Here is a 25,787-nt window from a genome sequence, read left to right as displayed (position 1 = left end):
GTGTTGAACCGAACACACAATAGATAATATCTTGCCAACTAGATGAATCCGAACTGGAAGGACAAAGTCATGCACCAAGGTGATTTGCAACCATAGAAGAGGCATGGGAAGAGAATACCTAGGAAGGTACTCCATTGCTCAAATTAGTAGTGAGAGGATGAAGTCAATCGGGCCAAGCTTTAGAGGGCGTGTTGGTTCGAGCCGAAGAGAGCAATAAGGTAGTTGGGAGTTGAAAAATCCTTTACCTTGAAAGGGAAATGCCTTTAAATAGGTGAATATTCATATTATAGCCGGATAGGCTCCACGGGGTTGTCAAGATGAGGTTGCCCACCAAGGTTTTCGAGAGGCTCCGCCCTCCTCGGCAATGACACGTCTCCTTATCCGTGTGGGACTTCACTTCTTTGTAGTCCAAAGACAACAACTATGGAAGCGACCACGTGGTAGCTTCAGCTGACACTGTCTGAACAAATAGCTTATGACATTCCCACATGGGGTCCAGCTTGAAACACAAGAAGCCCATCCTAAAGGTCCTCCCAAACAAGCCCTAAGCACTTTGAAACTTGGCCTTAAACCGATTTCAATACGTGGGGCTATTATATAAAGACCCCTATTATTTTTAGGGATTTTTAGACTACACTCTGTTATGGATGCATTCGTGGGGAGTTTTATCTTTACCTTATCCTTATCTTATCTGCTTTCTTACTCTTATCTTATCTATTCCAATAAAGATTAGTATAGAGTCTGATTTATCTTAGGGAGTTTTATCCTTCTTGAGTATGGAGTCTTATCTAGGAGTCTTATCTATCTTATCTGTAAGTAGTTTAGTTATCAAGGAGTCTTCCTACAAGGAGGACTCTTACCTCTTGTAATTTCCTATTTAAGGAGCTGAAATTATTAAATAAAGATATTCAATTTCCAGTTAAGAAAGAGAGTAAAAGGAGAGTTTGGTGATCTCTTAGACAAATCACCCTCTAGGACGCCAAGATAGGTTCAGCTAGGAAGGGGAGGAACAAGGGAAAACATGAGCTTTTTCCCGTGAACCGACCCGTGACGCGATCCTACGCCCGGGCCCATAACACACTCCACCTCAGAATTCAGATTTAAAATGCATACTTACAACAATTCAAATTTATGAACAATTCCACCTATAACACCCATACTTTCCCCAACTCTAAGATGGAAGTAGGATTTCAGAGGTGGACTCAACAATAAAACCCCTTTTTTTTACAACTTTGACATGGAATATCACACCACGTCATCTCCATATACATGGGGTCCACTGACATAATGACGTGGCTCATCATGATTGGTTGTTATCCTGCGGTTCCCACTCATGATGCGGATTACGGCAGTCGTTGCAATTCGCAAAGGCTGGCGTACAAGAAACAAATTTGCATGGTAGGTGGTAGGTCAAGGTGCAACTGTGCAAGCCTGCCAGTGCCAGCCTGATGCGGTGCAGTGATACCCGCCTAGGCGTAGTAGATGCCCGAGTTCGGATCTGGTCCAAAACTAAAAGAGCCATTGCAGCCGTACATCGGGAACATCTCCCTTTGTCCTTCATGGCGAGATGCTCCCGATGTATGGCTGCAATGTCTGTTAGGAGGACCGGATCCGGACTCTAGTAGTCTCAACCTTAGCCATAGTAAAGTAGGCCTTCCTTCCCGGTTCCCAGTACTGGTCGTAGCAGATCAGATCAGATGCGGTTCCAGAGTCCAGACTTCCAGCTGTTAAATCCATCAACGATGAGGGCGTCCTTTCCTTTGGTTACTCCTTTCGTAATGGAACTGGAAAGAGAGAATAATAAATAGTTCCTAGTTCATGTGGTGTAAGCCTTGAGGCCAATTTCGTCAAATGGACCCTCATTTGATTTTGAGTGAAGCGAGCAAGCCAAACTATTCCTTCTGTAACACTCTGACAATCTCCTAATACACACAATCCCACCCTCAATTTCCAATATTACCCCTATAAACTGAAACTAGACAAGCTTCTTCGTCTTTGTAATTCGTATTCACACGCGCACTGCCACAGTTGCTTCCTCTCCTCCTCTGTTCTGAAATCGGCAATGGGGGAGGGGGAGAATGTTAACTATGAGCTCCGATATTCTCAGTCAAGAGCTGATGATCAAGAAGAAGCGAGAGCTTCTGAGCTTCGAATAGATGGCTCTAATGGCGATAATGGTTTGATTTCTAGCTCTGACGACTTTTTCAGTGCCGGGTTCCCGAAAAGGGACGATTTTTCCGTTAAACCGAACCCCAGGATTTCCTCTTGTGCCGGATCCAACGCTGCCAAGTATAAATCGCTGTCGCCTGCCAGACTTCCGATTACGCGGTCGCCGTGCTTGACTATCCCTCCTGGCTTGAGCCCGACAACGTTGCTTGATTCTCCTGTTCTTCTCTCGAATATAAAGGTTAGGGCTTTTTTATTTAACTGAAATATCTGAAAAATTCCCTCCTAATAAGGTTTCACTTTCATAGCTGAAGGTTTGAAGCTTTTGCGACGTAATTGATGTCCTGTAGACTGTAGTGGTTAACCAAATCGGCCTCCCCACTTTTCATAATTATGAATTTCGAGCGGGAACTGTGTTTCGGATTCCCCCCTTCTCTGTCTCTCTCTCTCTCTCTCTCCACACACACACACACATACATACACACATCTTGCTACTATATAGTAGTGACTGATAATATTTGGTGTTAATTGTGTCGAACCTTCTATTTTTAGAACTGTTATTCTAATAGAAAATTTTGGATATTGTTCTTTTAATTCTCTTATTTTAAAATCCGAAATTCTTTATAAAATATACTAATCAAAACCCGAAATACATACATATATTTATGTTAATGTCTTCCTTTAGTCGAATCTTGTTAGAAAACGTGATTTTGTACATCTATATATAATGTCATTGTTTATTATTTCTTTTACAGTGTGAATTGCCAAAAGAACGGATTTCAGCGAAAGCCGTTAATTAGATTCTGTTGCTCGCTTTACGTTATTCTGTTTTGGCTCCTTTATGCTGGTATATTATCGTCTGACAATTTCAAAATGGCTGCTTTAGTATTGACTTGTACCAGAATATGTCTCTATTAAATCTCTGAACTTATTACTGTTCCCTAGGAAATGTCATTTTTTCTGCAAAATGCATCTTCCTATTTTGTGACGTATAGATTTATTTTTTGTCTTTGCCCAAGTCTGGCATTAAATATATGATACTTGGTGTCTGCAATCGGAATGGTGGTCTATATGGGTATGAGGTTTTGGTAGAAGAGTGCGCAGAAAGATGAAGGTACTGAATGAATAGGTAATTTGATTGCATATTTTTGGTCTAGTTCTTTACTTCAATTGCTTCTTGTTGGCTGTTGGAAAGTTACCGAGAGGTTTATTGGATTTCATCCCTTGTTTCTTTACTTTTCCTCCCAAACCTCCAACTACTGAGAAAATGCTTATGCTAATAAAGATTTTAAAAAATCATGGTTTCACAGATTGTCCTTTACTGATCATGGCATTTTTGGTTGTTTTCCAATATTCCATTATCCATATTTGACATCAGGTGCAAAGGAAAAATAATTTCGTCCAACTTTTTTGGATGTGTGCCTCCTGGTTTTGCAGGCTGAGCCTTCTCCTACTACTGGTACCTTATCCAAGCTTCAAATCATGCATGGCCCTGATGGTTCTGCTACATTCTCATCTACAATTGATGCATCCAATAACAGTACTTATGATAAGCGAAGTTCTAGTGATTTCGAGTTTAAACCCCATATAAAATCAATCCAGAGTTCAGGCCTGTCCTCTTTGGGAACTTCGGTAACTTCCTAGTGGTTTTATTATGCCATTGATTAACAGATAATTTTTCATTTGAAAAACATTATTAGAATTGGTATTATTAACTTCAGTTTATACCTTTAGTCAGATGATGGCTTTTTAGGTTTGTCTTTAGTCAGATAATAGTACAGATATGAACTTCTCAGATGATTGCTTTAGTTGTCTTTCAACATAATATCACAAAGTAACATGAATTGGTAAGTGAAAATGAATAGCTCAGTGAACATAACACCCTTTATAAACTTATAAATGGATCCACTAGTTTTTTATAAGTATGAATTTCTTGAAATATGAATGGCTAGACTGAGTTTTGTATGTTCTGTTGAAGGTGTACAATATTAAAACATCCTATCCTGGGACGGAATCATGAAATTTGTTGCCTTTAAGTTCTTTAGGAATGTTGTGCCAAAGAAGCAGTGATCTAGCTCTTTTTCTTGGTATCCTAGATCCTTTAGGGAGTGGAGGGTTTCCATGAATGATGAAGATGGAGATATAGTCTCTTATTTCAGCCCTACCATCATGGCAATAAAATCAAGAGAGATCCTTGCCTCCATCCAAGGACTCAAAAATTGTTCCACTACAATTTAAATTGTAGGGCTAGGGGTTATTTCTTGGTGAAATGGTAAAATCTTGGGCTGATAAGCATGACAGCATGGGTTTGAGTCTGAGACTGGCCACTTTGTGCAAAATATGCTGAAGGTTAGGTACATATCCAATCCACTCCTCCCAAGGTCCCAGATAGTAGGGACCAACATTGGGTGATAGCATTTTTTAATTCAAATTGTAGGACTAAAATTTGCAGGAATGGAAATTGTTATTGTCAGGGAGAGAGAAAGTGAGATAAATGCTTCTTTCTAAGGTCAACAGAAACAAGGTAATGTTTTGGTGCAGTCATCATCATCATCATTATCAACAATAGTGACAACATTTAGGCCTTGTCCCAACTATATGGGGTCAGCTACATGAATCCTATTTTTCCATTCAGTTCTGTTCAGTGCCATATCCATCATTACATTAAGGGCGGTTATATCAATGCCCTTGCATGAGCACGACAAGACAAATCAGCATCCATGACCATGAGAGTTTGGCAAAAGTTTTAGTGAAGGCTACCACAACCCTCCTTTTTCCAGGCTTGGGACTGACAATATAAGACAAACTCACACTGGCAGAGTTGCAACTAATTTCATAATAATGATTTGGTGCAGTGATAGGATAAAAGAAATTTGTAACTAATCTCATAATAACAATGATAGTAAAGCAAATAAGACAAAGAGGAGATCAATTATTAGGCTAGGGCATGAGATAAGAAGAGTGGATTTGTGAAAGAAAACTGAAGTTTTTCTTGGACAGGACTGTCATCTTGTCAAACATGAATTATAGATCAAGTGTGGTGGAATGTTGATGGGATAGAAGGAGATTGCTGAGTATTTATAAGATGGATACGTACAACAGAGGTAGGCCTATGGTCTGAGCATCAGTTTATTGATAAAAAAAATTGCTGAGCATCAGTTGGTTGTGTGCTATTTCAGTGTCTGCATTCTGTCCTCTTGTAGGCTGTAGTCTGTTCTGCTGGTGCTCTCAGCAGTTGGGGTTTCTGTCTTCTCTTTTATGCTCTAGACACAGCAAGGACATGGCTGGACAAGGTGTCAGGTATGAAATTTACACTAAAGATGAAGTTTCCAACATGACATGGCACCCTTTCTTAAAATCTCATGATTGTGGTTAAAAATGAAAAAATGTTGATGAGATAGGAGGGGAAATTATAGTTTTCTTTTTTAATACTGAGAATGTGTGCCATAGAATCACTCCCAAAATCATCGAAGTCTGAGAACCAAACAATATTGTGATAAGCCTTTTTCCAACTTCACAATGGCCATGCCATGTAGGATAGTTCTTTTAGAGGGAAGAGATCCAATCCCTTACAGGGCATTTTTCAGAAACCACCATGGATGATAAGTCTAATGCTCTTTTGATGTAGTTGTTTTAGAGGTGATTTTGAGGGTTTGGAGTTGGGCTTTGGCTGATTGTTGAGATGTTTTCCCCTCTCCTTTCGGATGATTTCTTGTCACCTTCCTTGAACTCTTCTTTTAATAATTTTTATGTTTACTTACAAAAAATGATAAGTCTAATGAGCATAGAGAAGATAAGAAGGAAAACAACTAAGAAATAATTCTTTTGAAATTAGCCAACATATGCTGGATATTGATTGGCACCAGCCAAGGAAAAAAGTAAACCTTAAACAAGTAACCTTTACTATTTCATCCACTGCAAAAGAAGAAGAAGAAGAAAATTTTCCGTTGCACTACTCTGGATTCCAGAATGGATCATCTTGGGTCTGCAGTTTTTGACACTTAAATTGTACACGATTGAATGATTATTAGAAACCATAACTTATATAGTAACTGTTAGAGTCGGCTGTAGAAGGGTAGTATAGACATTTTACATTAAGTTATGTATTAGTTGTTTAGCTGATGTGGCTCTCACTTAAGTGAGGGCACAATGGTAATTCTTGTCTATTTTAGAAAAGTATAAATAAAAGAGTGGCCGACTAGAGAAGATGGTTTTTCTCTCTTGTTCGGCTGAGACTCTTCTTCTTCTTCTTCTTATCTGAAGTCATACGGACACCTTATCTGAATTTTATCATGGTATCAGAGCCACGATAATCTGTTCAGATCAGTCATCTCCTCTTTTCTCTATTCTGCGTATTCTCTTCTAGGGTTTTGCAGAATTCCCATTGATAACTAGGAGTTTCTCAGAAAGAAGGAAAAGGACTGGTCGTTTTCTCCTTCTGGGGGTTTTCATGTCTCCAATGAGTGTTGCTGTTGTGGTTTTGTGTGGTTGGTAGAAAACCTACTCGGCAGTTTGAAGAGGGCTGGTTTTGTGATGGTGACAGCAGATTTGGTACCCTCTACTTGGCAGGTACATGATCTTTGAATCAAATTGTGTTATGTAGCAGAGTTTTTTTTTTTTTTTTTTATATGTTGCAGAACTGAATATCCTATTCGTGAGATGTATTGCGAGGGTTTATAGTGCTGACAGTGGATGGCAACAGTGGTGAAGAGTTGTGAGTGTTGTTGCTGAAACCTATGATACTAGGAACCCTAGTAGTATTCAGTTATTAGTGTGTAGTGTGGTGATTCATTAGTGTAGTAGAGTGACAACCTAGTGGTAGAATTTTTCTCTTTTTCCTTGTGCAGTCATGGGAGATAGCAGTGAATGCAAATTGAGTGTGATGGTGCCTTCTGATTATTTGAATGTGCAGATGACCTCTATAAAATTGAATGGTGAGAATTATGTCCCATGGGCTAAGTCTGTTGAAGTTTTCCTGAAAGCCAAAAAGAAAGTGAAGCATGTGAGGGAAGATAAACCCCTAATTGATTCTCTGGGATATGATGAGTGGGAGCAAGAGGATGCTCAAATTATGACATGGCTATGGAACGGCATGGAATCCAAAATCAGTGTGAACTTCATGTTTTTAAATACAGCCAAGGAGGTCTGGGATCATGCAAGGAAGCTATATTCTGGACAAGATAACACTACTAGGGTTTATCAATTGTACCAAGAATACTTCAATTTGCAACAGGGGAATCAGAGTCTTGAGGACTATTATGCAAGTATGAGAAATCTGCGAAATGAGTTGAATGTGTATCACCCTCTTACGCCTGATGTCAAAATTCAGCAACAACAGAGAGAGCAGTTGGATGTGAACATATTTTTAGTAGGGCTAAAGCATGAATATGAACCAGTAATGGCACAGATACTAGGTGGATCTGCTCTTCCCTCTCTCGAGGAAGTGTTTGCTTGTCTTTGGAGGATCTCAGTTGGACCCACAGAGATTTCCACTATATCGGATAGGTCTGCATTTGTATTTACAAGTGGGGGAGGTCGTGGTGGTAGAGGAGGTCAACTTGACCGTGGTAGTGGTGGTGGACCCATGTATGGTCGTGGTGGTGGTCGTGTTGGAGGTTGAGACTCAGGGGGAGCCCATGGTAGAGGACGTGGTAATACTCAGAGAAGGTGTACACATTGTGGTATGGAGGGACATACTATCAACTTCTGCTATGATCTACATGGCCCACCTTCAACCTAGGCAAATCATGCAGCTGTAAATGGTGGTGGCTTGAGACAAGAATCTCAAGTTACTGATAAGATCCACTCTACATCTACAGATGCTTCCAAAAAGGAGATGGTGAGTGTTTCACGGGGTGAGTATGAGCGGTTCATTTAGGGTACATCTCAGCAGAACACGGCTACCCTTGCACACTCAGGTACGACTTGTCTGACATCCACACCTTTCCGTTGGATTATAGATTCTGGAGCTTCCGATCATATGACAGGGACTCTAGGTGTGTTTTCATCCATTTCTTCGTCCTCCACATCCTAATCTATTGCTCTTGCTAATAGCTCTACATCAACCATATGTGGTGTTGGTAGTATTGACACATACTCATTATCCTTATCCTCAATTTTATATGTTCCCAAGTTTCCCTTTAACCTGATGTCTGTTAGTAAATTGACTAAGTCTCTTAATTGCTTGATAACATTTTACCCTTCCTCTTATGTGTTTTAGGATCTCAAGACGGGGATGAAGATTGGTGGAGGGCATGAAGCTGGTGGACTATATTATCTTGATGGAGGTGGTTCGACAACAGCCCTTCAGACATCTCTTTCCCCTCATTAGTGGCACTGTAGACTTGGTCATCCGTCTCTTAGAGCTCTTCAGTTACTTGTTCCATCGTTGAGTCGTCTTTCTACTTTGAATTGTGAGTCATGTCAGCATAGTTATCAAGGTGATGCCTAGGCGGGTGCCTAGACGACGCCTAGGCGACAAGGCGCCCTTTGAGGCTCGCCTCGCCTAATCGCCAAGCAGTTTTGTACTATGTATTGTTAAATACTTTTTTATTCATTATTTTTTGACATTATAATTATAAAATAGGCACTATTAAACTAAAATATTCATTTTGTGTGTTTATATACTAATTTCTTTTTATAATTTTCTTATTTGTTAGGATTTAGTCAATACATACATTGCTAAATGCTGTATTGAGCCCTCAAAGACTTTAAAACCTGAACCCATAAGTAAGGAAGAACTTAAAATTTTGTCTAATCAATACATTTTCTATACTTCAACATGAACTCTATACTTTTCTTTTGAAAATTATGAATAATTATTAAGGAAATATGGCTATGGTACCTAGGGAACTACCCTAGGATCTATGTTTTCTATATAAAAAAAAATCCATCGCCTAGGCGATTAGGCGACAAGGTGCCTCCCTAACGCCCAGCCTCACCTTGGCGCCTTGAAAACTATGCGTGTCAGTTTGGGAAACATCATCGTGCTTCCTTTAGTCCTAGAGTTGATAGTCGTATATCGAGTCATTTTTCTTTAGTCCATTCAGACATCTGGGGTCCAAACAAAGTAGTGTCTTATAATGGTTACAAGTACTTTGTAATTTTTGTTGATGATTATTCAAGGATGACATAACTTTACCTTATGAAAGAAATGAGTGAACTATTTTCTATTTTCCAAAAAATTTATGCTGAGATTCGTAATCAATTTGGTGTACATATTAAAATTCTTCATTTTGGTAATGGCTGTGAGTATTTTTATACACCATTTCAAGAATATTTGGAACAACATGGCATTATCCATCAAACCTCGTGTACCTACACCCCTCAACAAAATGGGGTGGCTGAGAGAAAGAACCGTCACCTTTTGGAAACTACTCGGTCCCTCTTACATCATATGAATGTTCCCAGACCCTTTTGGAGTGATGCTGTACTTACATCCTGTTTTCTTATTAACCGCATGCTCATGTTTATCCTTGAAGGTCAGTCCCCTTTCTCTGTTTTGTTTCCCACGTTGTTTCATTTTCCCCTTACTCCCAGAGTTTTTGGATGTGTGTGTTTTGTTCATAATCTTGGGCTTGGAATGGACAAGTTAGATGCTAGATCCACTAAGTGTGTCTTCCTTGGCTATTCCAGGACTCAAAAAGGGTATAAGTGTTATAATCCTCGTTCTCGGCGTTCTTTTGTGTGTCCTGATGTTACATTCTTTGAGTCTGTTCCTTTCTTCTTCGGGTCGGATGCTTTTTCTCCTCCGTTGCTATCACCTCCTCTTCCAGTTCCAGTTGAGGACCCTGTTCCCCTTGTTCCAGTTGTGACCTAGTCTTTGCCTCCAGTGCAGCTACTTGCGGAACGACTACCTATCCGGCAAGTGTATACACATCGTTAGCACCAACTCCTCCTCCAGCTTCATTACCGTCGACGGATCCGGTAGTTGTTACCACCCTAGTCCCACCCCCAGTTTTTGACCTTGATCTCCCTATTGCTTTGCGGAAAGGTAAACACAGTTGCACTCTCCACCCCATTTCCAATTATGTTTCTATATCTCACCTTTCGGCTTCCCATTGCCACTTTGTTTCTATGTTATCCATTGTCTCTGTTCCCAAGGATGTCCAGGAAGCCCTCACTTCTCCAGAGTGGCGCCAAGTAATGGAAGAAGAACTCTTGGCCCTGATTCGTACTCATACGTGGGACCTCACCACTCTTCTGCCTGGTAAGCATGTTGTAGGCTGTAAGTGGGTGTACACAGTTAAATACTTACCTGATGGGAGTGTTGAACGGTTGAAAGCTCGGTTAGTTGCCAAAGGTTATTCACAGCTATATGATATCGATTACACAAACACCTTATCTCCGGTTGCCAAAATTGGGTCAGTTCGTGTTTTGATTTCCCTTATTGCTATGTTTGATTGGCCCTTGTTTCAACTTGACATCAAGAATGTTTTTTACATGGTGATCTCCTTGAGGAAGTGTACATGGAGCAACCACCAGGGTTTGTCGCTTAGGGGGAGGGTGAGAAGGTATGTAGACTTAAGAAGGCTATTTGTGGACTTAAACAATCTCCCCGTGTATGGTTTGGGAGATTTAGTGAAGTGGTGAAGAAGTTTGGAATGAAACAGTGTCAGGTTGACCATTCCGTATTCAGCTATGAATCCAATGCTGGGAAGATCCTTTTGGTGGTATATGTAAATGATATTGTTATCAGTTATTACAGGCAGTGACAAACCAGGGATTGACAGGTTGAAGACTTACTTGCATGATCACTTTCAGACAAAGGATATTGGCAAATTAAGATACTTTCTAGGGATAGAGGTAGTGAGGTCCAAGAATGGTATTAATCTATGCTAGAGGAAATATGTTCTTGATCTGTTAGAAGAAACAAGGTTGTTAGGTGCCAAACCAGCTGAAACACCCATGGAACCAAATGTTAAGTTGAGTAGTGATGCAGGTGAGGAGTTTGAGGATCCGGGAAGGTACAGAAGGTTGGTGGGTAAGCTTAATTACCTAACCATCACTCGACCTGATATCTCATTTGCGGTCAGTATAGTGAGTTAGTTTATGCAGAATCCTCGAATTCCACATTGGGAGGCGGTCCTAAGGATTGTACAGTATTTGAAGGGAGCTCTAGGTTGTGGTTTGTTATATAAGAGTGGAGGAAGTCTTGAGATAGAGGGATACACGGATGCTGATTGGGCCGGTTCCATATTTGATAGAAGGTCCACTACAGGGTATTTCACTTTTCTTGGTGGGAACTTAGTGACATGGAAAAGTAAGAAGCAGACAGTGGTAGCAGGAAGTAGTGCAGAGGCTAAATATAGGGCCATGGCACACATAACATGTGAACTAGTGTGGTTGAAGCATCTCGTAGAGGAGATGGGATACTCGGTTGACACTCCTATGAAGCTATGTTGTGAATTTGTGATAATCAAGCTACAGTTTATATCTCCTCTAATCCAGTGTTTCATGAAAGGACGAAGCATATAGAAGTTGATTGCCACTTTGTATGTGAGAAGGTGCTTAGTGGAGTGATAAGTACAACATATGTGAACATAGGAAACCAATGGACAGATCTGCTTACCAAAGGGTTGAATCGAGGAAGAGTGGACTACATATGTAACAAGCTGGGACTATATGACATATACTCATCAGCTTGAGGGGGAGTGTTAAGAGTCGACTGTAGAAGGGTAGTATAGACATTTTATATTAAGTTATATATTAGTTGTTTAGCTGATGTGGCTCTCACTTAAGTGAGGGCAGAATAGTAATTCTTGTCTATTTTAGAAAAGTATAAATAAAAGAGTGGCCGACTAGAGATGGTTTTTCTCTCTAGTTCGGCTAAGACTATTCTTCCTCTCTTCCTTCTTCTTCTTCTCCTTCTTCTTATTTGAAATCATATAGACACCTTATCTGAATTTTATTAGTAACAACTATTTTTTTTTTACGAGTAACAGAATCATTTCATTAAAGAAAAAAAAGAGGTAGGTACAAAGGCAGGGGGGAGATAAACTTTCTTAACTCCCCCAATAAGCTAAAAAATTACAGATAAGCCCAAAACAAATGATTTCTTCCCACCCCTTGTTTGGCCAGTGCATCTGCAAAAGAATTATCACACCTCTTGACCCATTGCAATCTCACTATCATATCCCAAGTCAACCACTTAAAGATTCTCTTTTCATTTAAGTAACTCCACATCAGTGTTTCAAAAGAGCAAGGGCCAATTTGTGCTTGAGGTGCAAGGTGCAAGGCGAGGTATGCGCCTTTTTGAAGCAAGGTGCAAAAATACAAAAAAATTGCTAAAAAATAAAAAAGTCAGGAAATTCAAAAAAATGAAAAAATATTAAACATAATATTAATAAGAAATATAAACTTAAATTTTAAAATTAATTGTTTAAAAAACCTATAATCTAAAATTAATATACATAAACATAACATGTAAAGCATATTCAAATGAAAATTTAAAAATAAAATCAAACATATAAAACATTTTCCAGCATGTAAAGCCCACAATCTCTTTTTTTTCCTCAATTGCATTACTTCAAGTAGGGGTGAGCATATTGTTCAGTTAAAACCGAAATTTTCGGTTTTGGTTTGTTTGGTTCTGTTTTTGCGGTTTTTAGTTTTTTGGTTTGGTTTTAAAAAATTTCGGTTTTGGTTTTGGTTTTCAGGATTGGAAATTTGGTTAACTAAAAAAACCGAATTAACAGAAATTTATTATATACATAATATAATATATATTATATATAATATTAAATATATAAAATACATTAACATATACATATACTATAATATACATAAATATATTAATATATTAATATATTAATATATATAATATAATATGTATTAGTGTAATATTAATAAAATTCAGTTTTAACCGAAATAACCAAAAACCGAACCAAAAAATTCGGTTTTGTTTTTCTTCAGTTTTTTAATAATTTGGTTTCGGTTCGGTTTTTAAAAATTGGTTTATTTGGTTCGGTTTTTATCCAAATAAACCGAATGCTCACCCCTAACTTCAAGTAGCTAATGTAATGTAAAACATATTACATTCTTGATTGTACCAGTTGCCTTTATGCCAATCGAGGGGCGTATTCCCCGGCCCATCCGTTAGGTTCAGAAAAAGAAAAAGAAGCATACAATTTTCAAAAGGCGCACACCTGGGCCATGGCGCAAGGCACATCGGGCATGTGCCTTTTGAAAGTGTTGCGCCTAGGACCTAGGCGAGGCACCTACCCTAAAATGCACCTTGCCTGTGCGCCTAGGCGTGCCTTTTAAATCACTGTTCCACATGCTACTCTCATCCTTTTTCAACAGATCTATTACCAATTTAGTGTCACCTTCAATAATCGGGCTGTTAATGTTGAGTTCCTTAGCCCTTCTGACACTTTCCAACACAGCCATAACTGCAGCTCTGAGAGAATCTCCTTCCGTAATTGGGCCTGAAAACATAGCAATAATCTCACCCTCCTCATTCGTAAAGAGCCCTCCAATGCTTGAAGGGCCAGGATTTCCTTCACTGCTGCCATCAAAATTCAGCTTTGTAAAGCCAGGATCCAGAAGAGACCACAATGGATGAGGAACATTCCTTATAGGAGCTGAACAAGCCACTTCCTTCCAATTGTTTAGCAGGGCTTTTGTAGAAACATCTTCAAATAACTTCAAAGATTTTACCCATTGTGTTACCCTTGTAGTGATTATGTCAATAATTGCCCCAACAAACTTTATACCTTGAAGAAGTTAATTGGAGAATTTCAGTAACCAGCAAATTTGGACAAATCAGATAAAGTCTCCAGTATACAAGGACTGCAAAAATTATCATCCTTAACCAATGATCCTAATAAGTTTGCCTCCTCCACTAAGAATATATTCTAGCTAAATAGTTCCCTCCAATGATTTTAATAACATTGAGAGATTACTCTGTGCTAAGAGACTAGTCCAGCATCTAGTAGGCCTTGAGTAGATAGATCTTTATGACTTTGACACAGTAGTCCTGTTTAACTGAGTTTTATGTGATTGATGGTCTGGTAGTCCTTTATGATATCTAGTCATTTGTAAGAAGGTTGTTCCATTCAATGTTTTAAAATGTTGATGCATCATGTGAGGCATTCCACTACCTAGAGGTGTGAGGCATAGTTCAGAACACAAGAGGAGATGAGTAGATAACAGTAGCTGGCAAGTTCGAGAATATGGGTTCAAATTTTAGAATGAGGATAATAGCACTAGCTGACAAGTTTTGTTACACTCCCATCCATTATTTCAATATTTTTATGGCCCATCTTTGGAAACCTTTCAAGGGCTAGAAGACCCAAAAAGAAATGGCATCTCTTCCTGTTCATCTTGCAACAACACTGGAGGTCATTAGCTGATTCTTAGTTGCTTAAAACATACACAGGTTTGTTTCGAAAAGTAAGAAAAGCAGGTTTATGTGTTTGTCTTATCGCACGTCTCAAAACAACAAACCTAGGTTGTACTTGGGAATCATAACTTCTATTAATAAGAATGCAATGCCTGTTGGAGGCCAGAAATAATGGCTTAGAATGAGGATTTGGTAAAGAGAATTTGGGAATGGAGTCAAACATGGCAATCATGTTCCAGTGGGTATAAATAGACATCTTTGAGGATCAAATAAGATGCATTTACTTCCAAATTTAATTGGCATTAGAGATCTACCAAGGTTGAAGTTGCAAGTTCATTTCTACATGGTGCCAAACTAACCAAGCTGGTGATAATCTTGCCTCTTAGGACAATATCATAGGAGAATATACTTGCTTTACTGTTATTTTCTCTGTGGTCAGAGGGTTGTGATCTTTAAGCCCCCACTTTCTTTTCCCAAAATTGATTGGCAGGAATCTTCTATTAGATGGTTTAGTCATGGGCAACAAAAACCAACAATAATACCAATTAGATAGTGACTCGATGCAAACTGAAATACCTGAAATGGGTGAGGAAAAGCCCCAACTGCCTTGGCTTGATTTCTAAAGGCTTTAGACAGTTTTTTATGGTCTAAGATAGAGTAAACTCAGTGGACAGGAATCATAGACAACTCCAGATAGAAGCTATGAGATGTTGGTGATGATAAAATGCTTGGAGTCCTTTCTTCTCATTCCACTTTTACAAAAGGAGCACAGTGGTCAGGAACAAGCTTAATTTGTAAACAATTTTAGCTTGAGTAACTGTAATTTAAATAATTATGGAACATTTGTTCCCTTAATTGATAGGCACCAGCACTGCCCTCTTATGGAGACAATCTGATATCAATTGTCAAATCAATGCTGCAAGCAATGAGGTGGACTTATTATTTTTTTGTGGTGAGGTCATTTATATTTATTTTGATTTTATTATTCAACAATTGTTCCTAGAGGAGGTGCCAGGAATGAGCTGTTTGAGCCCCCAACTGTACTGGGTTAGCCTTTTAGGCCATGGGTTATCTGGTATATTCTTATATTCCTTTCACTCTGAACTGATCTTACCATCGCTAGTAGTGGGCCCTGGTTTCCATTTCTAGGATGATTTTGTTTATTATAGTTCTTTTTATCTTTAGACTTGTCATTTGTAGTTTCTTTTATCTTTGTATTCTGTCTCATTTTAAAAAAAATTATCCTTAATAAAAAGGTATTATTTATATAGTATGTCTTTAGCTATATATGTGGCAAAAGTTGATAACCTTACTTCCACCATAAAGTTATTTCCAGTTGAACTGCACAAGGATACAACAATGTGGAAATAAGCCTTCCTATTGGACTTAGTGTTCTACTTTACCCTTTTCTTTTGGTCCCCCTAGAAGCATTTGCTTATTTATTCAAGTTTGTATGTGTATACAACCTAACTCTGATTTTTCTTTCAAGGCTTCTGCAGGTCTGAAGTACCAGCAACGTGAGCCACTTGTGCAAGTCCAGGGTCAATATCAGTCTCACTCATTTGCAGCCTTATCCTCGGCTAAAAGCGAGAACTCAGCTGTCTCCTCACATGAATTGACACTATCTGTAACTGTACCAAACCCACCAGGTCAATTGGCTACTTCAGGGGTTCAAACTGCTTCTGATGAATTGCAGCACAAACAAGGCTCTGATAGTGGGTTCCAGGTATTTCATAATGATCATAAAGGAAATAATCCTCCTGTTGTAGCTGAGAAAACAGCAGAGGACGGATATAACTGGCGAAAATATGGGCAGAAACATGTGAAAGGAAGTGAGTTTCCACGAAGCTATTACAAATGTACACATCCTAATTGCCTAGTGAAAAAGCAAGTGGAACGCTCTCATGACAGGCAAATTACGGAGATCATATATAAAGGTAGCCATTATCATCCTAAACCTCAATCTAGCCGCCGATCAGCATCTGGTACAATTTTGTCCATCCAAGGAGAAAAATCTGATATATTTTCTTCCTTAACCAGCTCAGAAGGTAACAGAAAATCTTCACTGATTTTTTGTTGTTCTAATACATTTTTGTTAATGTAGTGCTTGATATTTCTTCCCATATTGACATGGTCATGATTGAAGATAAGTCGTCCAATCCACGTGGCCAGACAACTCATCATATTGAGCCAAATGGTACCCCTGAGCTCTCTCCTGTCACAGTGAGTGATGATGACGTAGAAGGTGCAGTTGGATATTCTAACAGGGTTGGGGATGATTTTGATGATGATGAGGATCCTGAGTCAAAGCGAAGGTGCCTTAACTTTGATATAGGGGCTTTTTGTATTTTCCATAAGACAGTGCATCCATGACTGCATGTGCTAACCTTCATTGAAATGTCAAAATGTTTTAATCAGGAAGAAGGACATTGGTTGTGTAGATGTTACTCCAATGGCTAAACCAACACGGGAACCACGTGTTGTAGTTCAAACTCTAAGTGAGGTTGATATATTGGATGATGGATATCGTTGGCGCAAATATGGACAGAAAGTGGTGAAAGGAAATCCTAATCCAAGGTTTGTTTTCTATCTAACATGTATTCATGTAGAAACAATATTTTTGTGAATCTGAAATGTTGATCATTCTCACCTATGATACTTGGATACCTGTACAAGGGTGCTGTTCTATGTTGGGTGCATCAATTCTTAGTGTAAATTTCATACCCGATGCCATATCCAGCCCTAGCTGGATAACATAGGTTCTCACCTTTTCTCTATGATTTGCTAATTGATCTTGATGAAACTTAGAAAAATTTCTGGTTTTTCTTCTATCAGTCCAGTGTGTGTGGTCATTAAAGTTGCATCCATTGGCCATGCATAATGGTTAACATGATTCTTCCTCCTTTCTGGTGTTATCTTGCAGTTTTCAATGTTAAGTGAGTAATCCATGGGATCTAAACTCTACCATGATCATGGTTCAGAAACTTCAGGTCAAAATCAATGTCTCAATCTCTTTTTTCAGCCTCAACCTTGAGGAAGTCTATGCAAGATGCCATGGATTACTATTTAAACAGAGGCCGAACCGTTTTTGCCTCTAGGTCGTAGGTCACAGGTTCGATTGTCCGGGTTGAACGGTAGGGGTGCAAATGGATCCGATCCTGATCCGATCCGATCCGAGATCTGATCATATTTGGTTGAATTTGGATCACCCCTGTTCGAATCTTCAGATTGGATCAGATAATAGGATTCAATCAGAAATCGGATCGGATTTGGATCACCCCTATCTGATTCGATATATATTATATATTTATAAATATAAATATATATCATACATATATATATATGTTATTTATTTATTTATAAATATATTTTTATAAATTTTTTATATTATTTATTTATTTTTATAAAAAAATGTATATATATGATGAAAATAATTAAAAAATACTTGTATTTTTTGTTTTTACTTTATTTAAATTAGTATATTTTATTTTTCTTTTAATAATTTATTAATTTTTAAAGAAAACAATTCGGATCGGATCAGATCCGAAGATCTGACTTATCATCAATAGGTTTCAAAATCAAATTGAGTCCTATAAGATCCGATCGGATCTTTGGATTGGATTTGAACCCGATCCGATCCGCTTGCATCGCTATCAAATGGGTCAAACTGTCCCACTTGTAATTTAGAGTATATATATGTGTATAAATATATATATATATATATATATATATTTATTATCAATAAATAATACATAAGTATGTTATATGTATTTTTATATTTAATTTATGCTTTTCTAATTCAGTTTTTAATTTTTTATAAATAAAAAATTAAAAATTGCAATTTGAGGCCAGAAAAGGGGTTTTTTCACGAAAATAACAGGGCAAGGTGCCTTGGGACACATAGATCTTGAAAAGTTACCCAAAATAAAAAAAATCACTTCAATCGGACATCGGAGTGCAAAGTTATGGCCTCTGAAAGTTTGAATGCATCGAGTGTGCAACCCCCGACCCATTCACAGGGTCGAACAGGTCAACGGTTGAACCAGCCGGGTCAAACGGTTCTTGATTGTTTGGTGGGTTTTGACTGAGCTGGACCCTGAATCCTGGCTGGGTGGCGGTTCAAACGGTTCGACCGGCTGGGTCAACGGTGGGTTGTAAACACTGGTTAAACCTATGTCCTTATGGACCTTCTCTAGCTCTTTTAGAACCCTTGGTTTGTGTTAAATAACTTTATCTTACTGGTGCAGAAGGTGGTTTTGTATGCAGTTATGCGCATCCGATGTGTTTAAGATTGTCAACAATGTTTTCTTGCCCCATATTTTTGAATAGAGATGTAAAAACAGAAAATAAGAAGATATAAAAGCACTTCTCAACAAGGATGCTGAGGGCTAGCTCCAAAATTCTACCCTCCCCTATTCTTGTTTCAGGAAGCCCTACCAAGATCTGTGTCTGATCATAGGCCCATTCTTCTTAGGGGGGAGGGCCTGAGGAGGAAACCAGGTCCTTTTCGGTTTGAACACTTGTGGTTTAAGGAGGTTGGGGTTGAAGAGAAGTTGAAGGAGTGGTGGTGATCTTTTGGGGTAGAAGGCTCAGGATCTCATATTCTTGCAAAGAAGCTACAGATGTTGAAAGAGAAAATCCTAGACTGGAAGAAAAACAATTTTAAGGCAGTAGAACTAAGAAAAGGAGAGTTGTTAAACACCATTGAAGATCTGGATAGGAAAGAAGAGCTGGTGAACCTATCTGAAGAAGAGAAGGCAGCTAGGACTGAGGCAAAATTGTGTTTTGACAAAGTAGCGTATCAGGAAGAGATTAAATGGAGACAAATAAAATCTCTTGGCTGAAGGTGGGAGACAGAAATACAAAGTATTTCCATGCAGTGGCTAATTGTCGAAGAAGGGAGAATACTTTGAAGAAGCTGCAGGTGGGAGACAGGATTATTGAGGAGGAATCTTCTATTAAAAGGGAGGTGGTGAAATTCTTCAAGAACCTGTATAAGGAGGTGTGGCTGGTACATCTGAATGTTAGCCTATTTGAAGCCCTCTCCAACAATCAAAGAGAAGACTTAGAGAAACCTTTCTCAGAACAGGAAGTTTGGGGGGTTATTAAAAGTCTAGAGGGAGAGAAGACCCCTGGACACGATGGGTTCACAATGCTGTTCTTCAAGAAATGTTGGAGTTTCATAAAGCCAGAGGTGATGAAGGCTATGTTGGATTTCCACAAAAGAGCATCCTTAGAGCGTAGCTTAAATGCTACGTTTATAACTTTGATTCCAAAGGTTCAGAATCTGATGCGTATCTCTGATTACAGACCCATAAGTTTGGTAGGAGGTTTTCCTGAGATCATTTCAGAGGTGCAGGGGGCTTTCTTGCCCAGTTGACTATTACTAGAGGGTGTTCTTATTGCTAATGAGCTGGTAGACTCGAAGTTAAGGAGTGGCAGCAATGGGGTGGTATGCAAAATTGACTTAGAGAAGGCTTACGATCATGTAAACTGGAGGTTTCTTGACTTGGTGTTGCAGAAAATGTACTTTGGCCAGAAATGGAGGAATTGGGTCAGAGTGTGACTGCTAAGTTTTCTGTACTTGTGAATGGGTCATCTTCTGGTTTCTTTAGAAGTTCGAGGGGTCGTCGACAGGGAGACCCCCTCTCTCCCTTGCTGTTTTTCTGTGTGGTGGAGACTTTAGTTAGATTAGCTAAAAGAGCTGCGGCTGAAGGCTGTGTGGAAGGTTTTAGAGTGGCAGAGGAAGGAACCGTGGTCCCTTTACTACAGTTATTCTTTGTTCAGGCAGAAAAGGAGCAGTTAAGTAATCTTTGGATGATTCTGGTTTGGTTCGAGGTGATCTCTGGATTACGGGTGAATTTTCAGAAAAGTGAAATTATCCTAGTTGGGGAGGTCAATAACATCCAGGATCTTGCTGCGGAGCTTGGGTGTAAAGTGGGAAAACTCCCTTTCAGGTTCCTGGGTCTTCCAGTTGGAGCAAAATGTCACTCCAAATCCATTTGGGACCCGGTGATTGAAAGGATAGAGAAGAAGTTGGGGGGTGGGAAGTCCAGGTATTTGTCCAAGGGAGCTAAGATTACTCTGTTGAAAAGTGTCTTAGCAAATCTACCTATCCACTTTTTATCTCTGTTTCCAATCCCAACACAGGTGGCTGAAAGGATGGAAAAGCTAGAAAGGAAGTTCCTATGGTGTGGGAAGGATGGTGAACAAAAGATCCAGCAGGTTAAGTGGGATTCCATATGCAAACCTGTCTCGGCAGGGGGTTTAGGAGTGAGAAATTTTAGGCAGGTAAATACTGCTCTCCTAGGTAGATGGTTGTGGCTCTTTAATTCTAGCCCCCAAGCTCTCTGGAGGCGGATAATTGCGGAAAAGCTTGGAACTAGAAACTATGGATGGGGCCCTGGACCTGCACCCTCACCTGCTGGCTGCTCAGTTTGGAAAGGAATTGAGAAGGTTTATCCTCATTTTATCCAAGGGATTAGGCTAAATTTAGGGGATGGCAAGAGGATTAGTTTCTGGCGAGACACCTGGTGCAATGGTGCCTCCCTAATGGAGACTGTCCCGTCGCTATTCCTTATAGCAGAAGACAGGGATGTGGTGGTGGCAGATCAGTTTGAGCGGTTGGGAAATACAGGATACTGGTGTCCAAAGTTTAGGAGGCATCTCAATGATTGGGAATTCTCTATCTGTTAGAGCTGCTACAAGCGATTCAGGACTATCAACTGAACCCAAATCAGCAAGATTCCAGAATTTGGAAATGGACTAAGGATGGGATTTTCTCAGTGAAGTCATTTTATTCAAATCTGAGTGCTGTTTCGGCTCAGGCTTTTCCTTGGAAAGAGATTTAGCTTCCTCACATTCCTACTAAAGTCTCCTTCTTGGTCTGGACTGCAGTGCATGGTAAATGTCTCTCCAAGGAGCAGTTAATCAGGAGGGGTCTGGTGCTGCCCTCCACAAGTTGTGTGATGTGCAATGGAGAAGTTGAATATGTGGATCACCTATTTATTCATTGTGAGGTTGCCCATCTGCTGCTCTGCCATTTTTTCTCCCTGCTAAATGTGAGGTGGTGCTATCCCAAGTCTTTAGCTGAATTGCTTTTCTCTCGGAAGTTGACAGGCTTAAGTATCAGGGGTAAGGTGTTATGGTGTACGATCCCTCATGTAGTGTGTTGGGTCCTGTGGAAAGAAAGAAATAGTAGGATTTTTGAAGGTCAAAGGTGCTCCTTAGATGAGTTGGTGATTTGGGCATTGGCTACTTTACATTCCTGGCTGTCAGCCAAGGACTCGTTTAAGCATATTCCCCACCATCAATACTTTGATTTGGATTTTTTGTTTGCTTGATTTAGTTGGGGGTCTCTTGTATGTAGTTGGGAGAGACCGGTTTTTTGTTGACTTTTTGTATGGTTGCTGGCTGTACATGGAGTTTTGTGGACCAAAGGTTGTAATGTGTTACAGTTATACTCATTAATACAATTACCTTACTTTTTCTCCAAAAAAAAAAAAACTCTACCCTCCCCTAAAGATCCAAGTGATCAGAGATTCTTTTGCCTCGTATTCATATTTTGATTTTTGATCTTTTATGATAGAATTATTTAGATAAGTGGTGGTCAGTGTGTTAATACTTAAGCAGTAAACAAGTTCTTGAAACTAGATCATGGTATCAAGGTGAGGAACCTAACTGGCTTAACAAGCTATCTATCTACCAATTTCTTGTACAAGTAGCATGCCATTTTAGCTGGCCTGGGTAATTTAAAAATTGGCACCTGGGTGACAATTCAGCTGGGCTACCGCAAAAAAGTTAGTATATTCATTTAAGTTTTGTTCCACGGTCCCACCAATTCAGCATTTGTGGGCTATGTGAGGGTTAGATCTGAAGTTAATGAAGGGAATGGTTTCAGATCTGGGATGGATTTAATGACAGGTTAGAAAGGGATCTTATTTTCTGTAATATCTAAATCCAAGATTAAATAGATTTCAGATCTATAATGCAGGTTTAAGAAGGAAAATTAGAGAGGAAGGAGGCTAGGTTCTGTTATTATGGAAAATAAAACAAGGATTGTGCAGTTTAAAACCCAAGGTTTTCCTAGGGCTTGACGCACAAGACACGCACCTGAGCAACCTGAGGTTCCATTTTTGAAAAGGAGAACAAAATAAGAGTTTAACATACAAGAATGTGCAAATCTAAATTCTTAAAGTAAACTGTCATATTGTGTCAATCAATTAGAGTATTGTGTTATCAACAGTCTAATCTAAATTCCTACTACCCTAAGCATCTTACCATGAGTCAGGATCTGCTGTGTACACACAATCAGCTCTGTACATCTTTGTAAGGCATGCATGCGGCCTGGGCTTATCTTATCTGAAGAAAATTAAAGAACACTCTCTGCACTTGAGTCTGGGACATATCCAGATTCTTCCCTGCAATATACTAATAATGTATTCAGCAACTTCATTGACACCATGAAAATCTTTGTTGAAGTACCTGATCTCACGTAGAATTTCATTTTTCACATCCCTCACTTTCTAATTTGTAGAACCCAAGAGAATCCCCTCTGGCTACACATCTGGGTCTCTCTGGTTATTTCCTGAATGAAAGCAGCTTTCTTACCTATCTCTCTCAGTTGGAACTTACCATCTAAAATTTTCAGTTGCGAAATCCAATCTTCAGTGGAAAAATTAACTGATCACTGATTTTGACCTTCTGGATAACAATCTGTTAGGAACCTGCCTAATTCAGAGCTTCGAGAGAGAGAGAGAGGCACTTATGAAGGGAAGCGCTCAATTAAAGATACTAATAAGGAAAGGGAAGCACTTATATCTAATTTATAGTCTACTTTGGTCTAAAGTAGTGGGATTTTAGGAAGCGTATGGTTTTGTTCATATAATTCTGGATAGAAAAAGTTGAGCTTTCTTGTATGGTGAAATCTGTTCAGCATTTGATTGTAATTTTTTCTTTATTATTTAATGAAAAATTTTCTTATTACCAAAAAAAAACCATAGCAATGAGCCAAACATGCCCAAGGTGCATCTTTTAAAACATTGTAGGTACTATGTTATGGGCCCGGGAATAGGATCGCATCACGGGTCGGTCCATGGGGAAAAGCTCCTGTTTTCCCTTGTTCCTCCCCTTCCTAGCTGAACCTATCTTGGCGTCCTAGAGGGTGATTTGTCCAAGAGATCACCGAACTCTCCTTTTACTCTCTTTTTTGACTGGAAATTTGATATCCTCATTCAATAATGGGGTCTCCTTAAATAGGAGATTACAAGAGTCCTAATCAAAGGAGTATCCTTGCTGAATAGGGAGACTTCCAGTTCTATCTTGCGAAGGATAAGATAAGCTAATCCTAATCTGATAAGCTACTAACAAGATAAGATAAGAGCAATAGAATAAGATAAGAACAAGCAAGATGATCTAATCTAATCTAGATAAGGCTGTTGTTTCCGAACTGGTAGGATGAGAATCATTGAATCACTGCTGCTGCTGGCGGTGGGTCAGGTGCTTGTTGCTGCCGGTTGCGACGGTACGTCTTCCCGAGGAATGCGTCCATAACATTACTCCCCTCCTGGACTACGAGCTTGTCCTCAAGCTCGAACTATGGATATATGGCATGGAACTCTGCCAATGGGAGCCATGTGGCTTCGGCTGATGGTAAATTACACCATTCTGCCAAGACTTCAACAGCAACACCAACAAAGAGCTTAGCTGACTGATGGGGAAGCTCAGTACCCGTATCATCAGGAAACAAGTTGTATAAGATGTTGTTATGATGTTCTTCTTGAGAGCCATCAATCCCAACACATACAACATTCAACTGCAATAAGTATTCAAACCTCAGAGTAACCAGTTTTGCAGGCTTGGGATTTGAAACCTCATCATCATGTATATGAAGGATAATTTTAAGAGGATGAGATCGATAGATTCCTGATTGGTCAAGGTTCTCTTTTCCAGTAACCTTCTTTGGCCGCTTTCTCCTTCTTTGGCCCTCCTCTTCCTCATCAGGTGCATCATCCTCCAACTTATTCATTTTTGTATTTGTAGAAACACCATTGTCCTTAATTGCTTGCTGGTGGGCAAAGGCTTGAGCATCCTTCATGCTTCCTATAATTTCCAATTCAATACTCTCCCCAAATGCCTCCTTCTGAGCCAGCAATTGTGAGTAAATCACATAGAGTGGAGGTGGCAGTAATTCTGCTAAATTATGCTGCTTTAATTTCTTCGTATGCAGAACCCCTAGTTGGTGTTGGACAGGCAAGGATGCTTTTCTTCAGAGATTTCGGGAGACTTGAAAGGAACTTCTTTCGGTGTGCAATGGTCTCCATAAGGCTTTTCTTGTGTTGCTCCAGTTTCTCATGAAGTTTGCAGAGTTCTTTTCGCCGGAAAAGCTCAAAATTAAGCCACTTTAGCATCAGGTCATGTGCACTGTCTTTTGATAGTACAGATCCTTTAATATTTTGAGGGGCTGAACTGAAAAACTCTTCCTCAAGCACAAGTTCAATATCCGGATACTTTGACTTGAAATCTTTGCGCACCTTTATGGCTTTCACAAAATGAATTTTCTCATACATCAAATTGTGGAGCTGCAATGTAGTGAAATCTACTGGTGCCTTAGCACATTCTGTTTCTGCTTTAACACGATCCTCTTCTAGCAATATAGAACGATTTACCTTATCCCGGTCATCTGTCCGTTGATTCCGAAAAAACTGCTCGCAATGATACAGCCAGCCTAAGGGGTCTCCGTTGCCGTTGTACGACGGGGATTCCAGCCTGCTGTACTTGGGGATGACTGCGACTACCGGGGCGACGACCTGCTGTTCGCCGGACGACTCCGTCAAGTCTAGTCGGCGGCTATTTGTGGTTACAGCCCCTTCTGAATTCCTCTCCTTGTTAGAGAAATACGATTCCAACAAGCGTCGCAGCTCCCGGACATCGTCTTTGACCTCACGAACCTCCACGCTGGTTTCCACGAGCCTATGCTCCAGTTCGTGGACCTTGGATGATAGCTGCTCCAGATCTTCCATGACGGTTGGCTCTGATACCAAGTTGTTATGGGCCCGGGAATAGGATCGCGTCACGGGTCGGTCCACGGGGAAAAGCTCCTGTTTTCCCTTGTTCCTCCCCTTCCTAGTTGAACCTATCTTGGCGTCCTAGAGGGTGATTTGTCCAAGAGATCACCGAACTCTCCTTTTACTCTCTTTCTTGACTGGAAATTTGATATCCTCATTCAATAATGGGGTCTCCTTAAATAGGAGATTACAAGAGTCCTAATCAAAGG

General features: G+C 39.6%; 1 protein-coding gene and 1 pseudogene across 4 annotated transcripts in view; one reads left to right on the top strand and one right to left on the bottom strand.

Annotated features, from left to right (window-relative positions):
* The first annotated feature begins 1,735 nt into the window (after positions 1-1,735).
* The window catches only part of LOC104594201 (putative WRKY transcription factor 20), a 41,636-nt gene continuing 17,584 nt past the window's right edge, over positions 1,736-25,787 (top strand). Inside the window, exons 1-7 of one of the 4 annotated variants that reach the window (XM_088899397.1) lie at positions 1,739-2,407; positions 2,922-3,013; positions 3,186-3,280; positions 3,604-3,798; positions 16,002-16,560; positions 16,659-16,827; positions 16,931-17,089. In XM_088899397.1, the coding sequence (XP_088755523.1) occupies positions 3,275-3,280; positions 3,604-3,798; positions 16,002-16,560; positions 16,659-16,827; positions 16,931-17,089 (1,088 nt within the window). In that variant the 5' untranslated portion in view covers positions 1,739-2,407; positions 2,922-3,013; positions 3,186-3,274. Of the gene's footprint in view, positions 2,408-2,921; positions 3,014-3,185; positions 3,281-3,603; positions 3,799-16,001; positions 16,561-16,658; positions 16,828-16,930; positions 17,090-25,787 lie in introns of all 4 variants that reach the window. The other 3 variants (XM_010254391.3, XM_010254389.3, XM_010254390.3) reach the window with 3 other exon arrangements.
* Positions 24,108-25,533, bottom strand: LOC148803358 (THO complex subunit 5B pseudogene; annotated as a pseudogene).

Source organism: Nelumbo nucifera, chromosome 1 (assembly GCF_055504915.1).
Source record: "Nelumbo nucifera cultivar China Antique chromosome 1, China Antique-T2T, whole genome shotgun sequence".
NCBI classification, from domain to species: domain Eukaryota; kingdom Viridiplantae; phylum Streptophyta; class Magnoliopsida; order Proteales; family Nelumbonaceae; genus Nelumbo; species Nelumbo nucifera.
The sequence above is the reverse complement of the archived record's forward strand: the minus strand, read 5'-3'. Positions and strand labels throughout refer to the sequence as shown.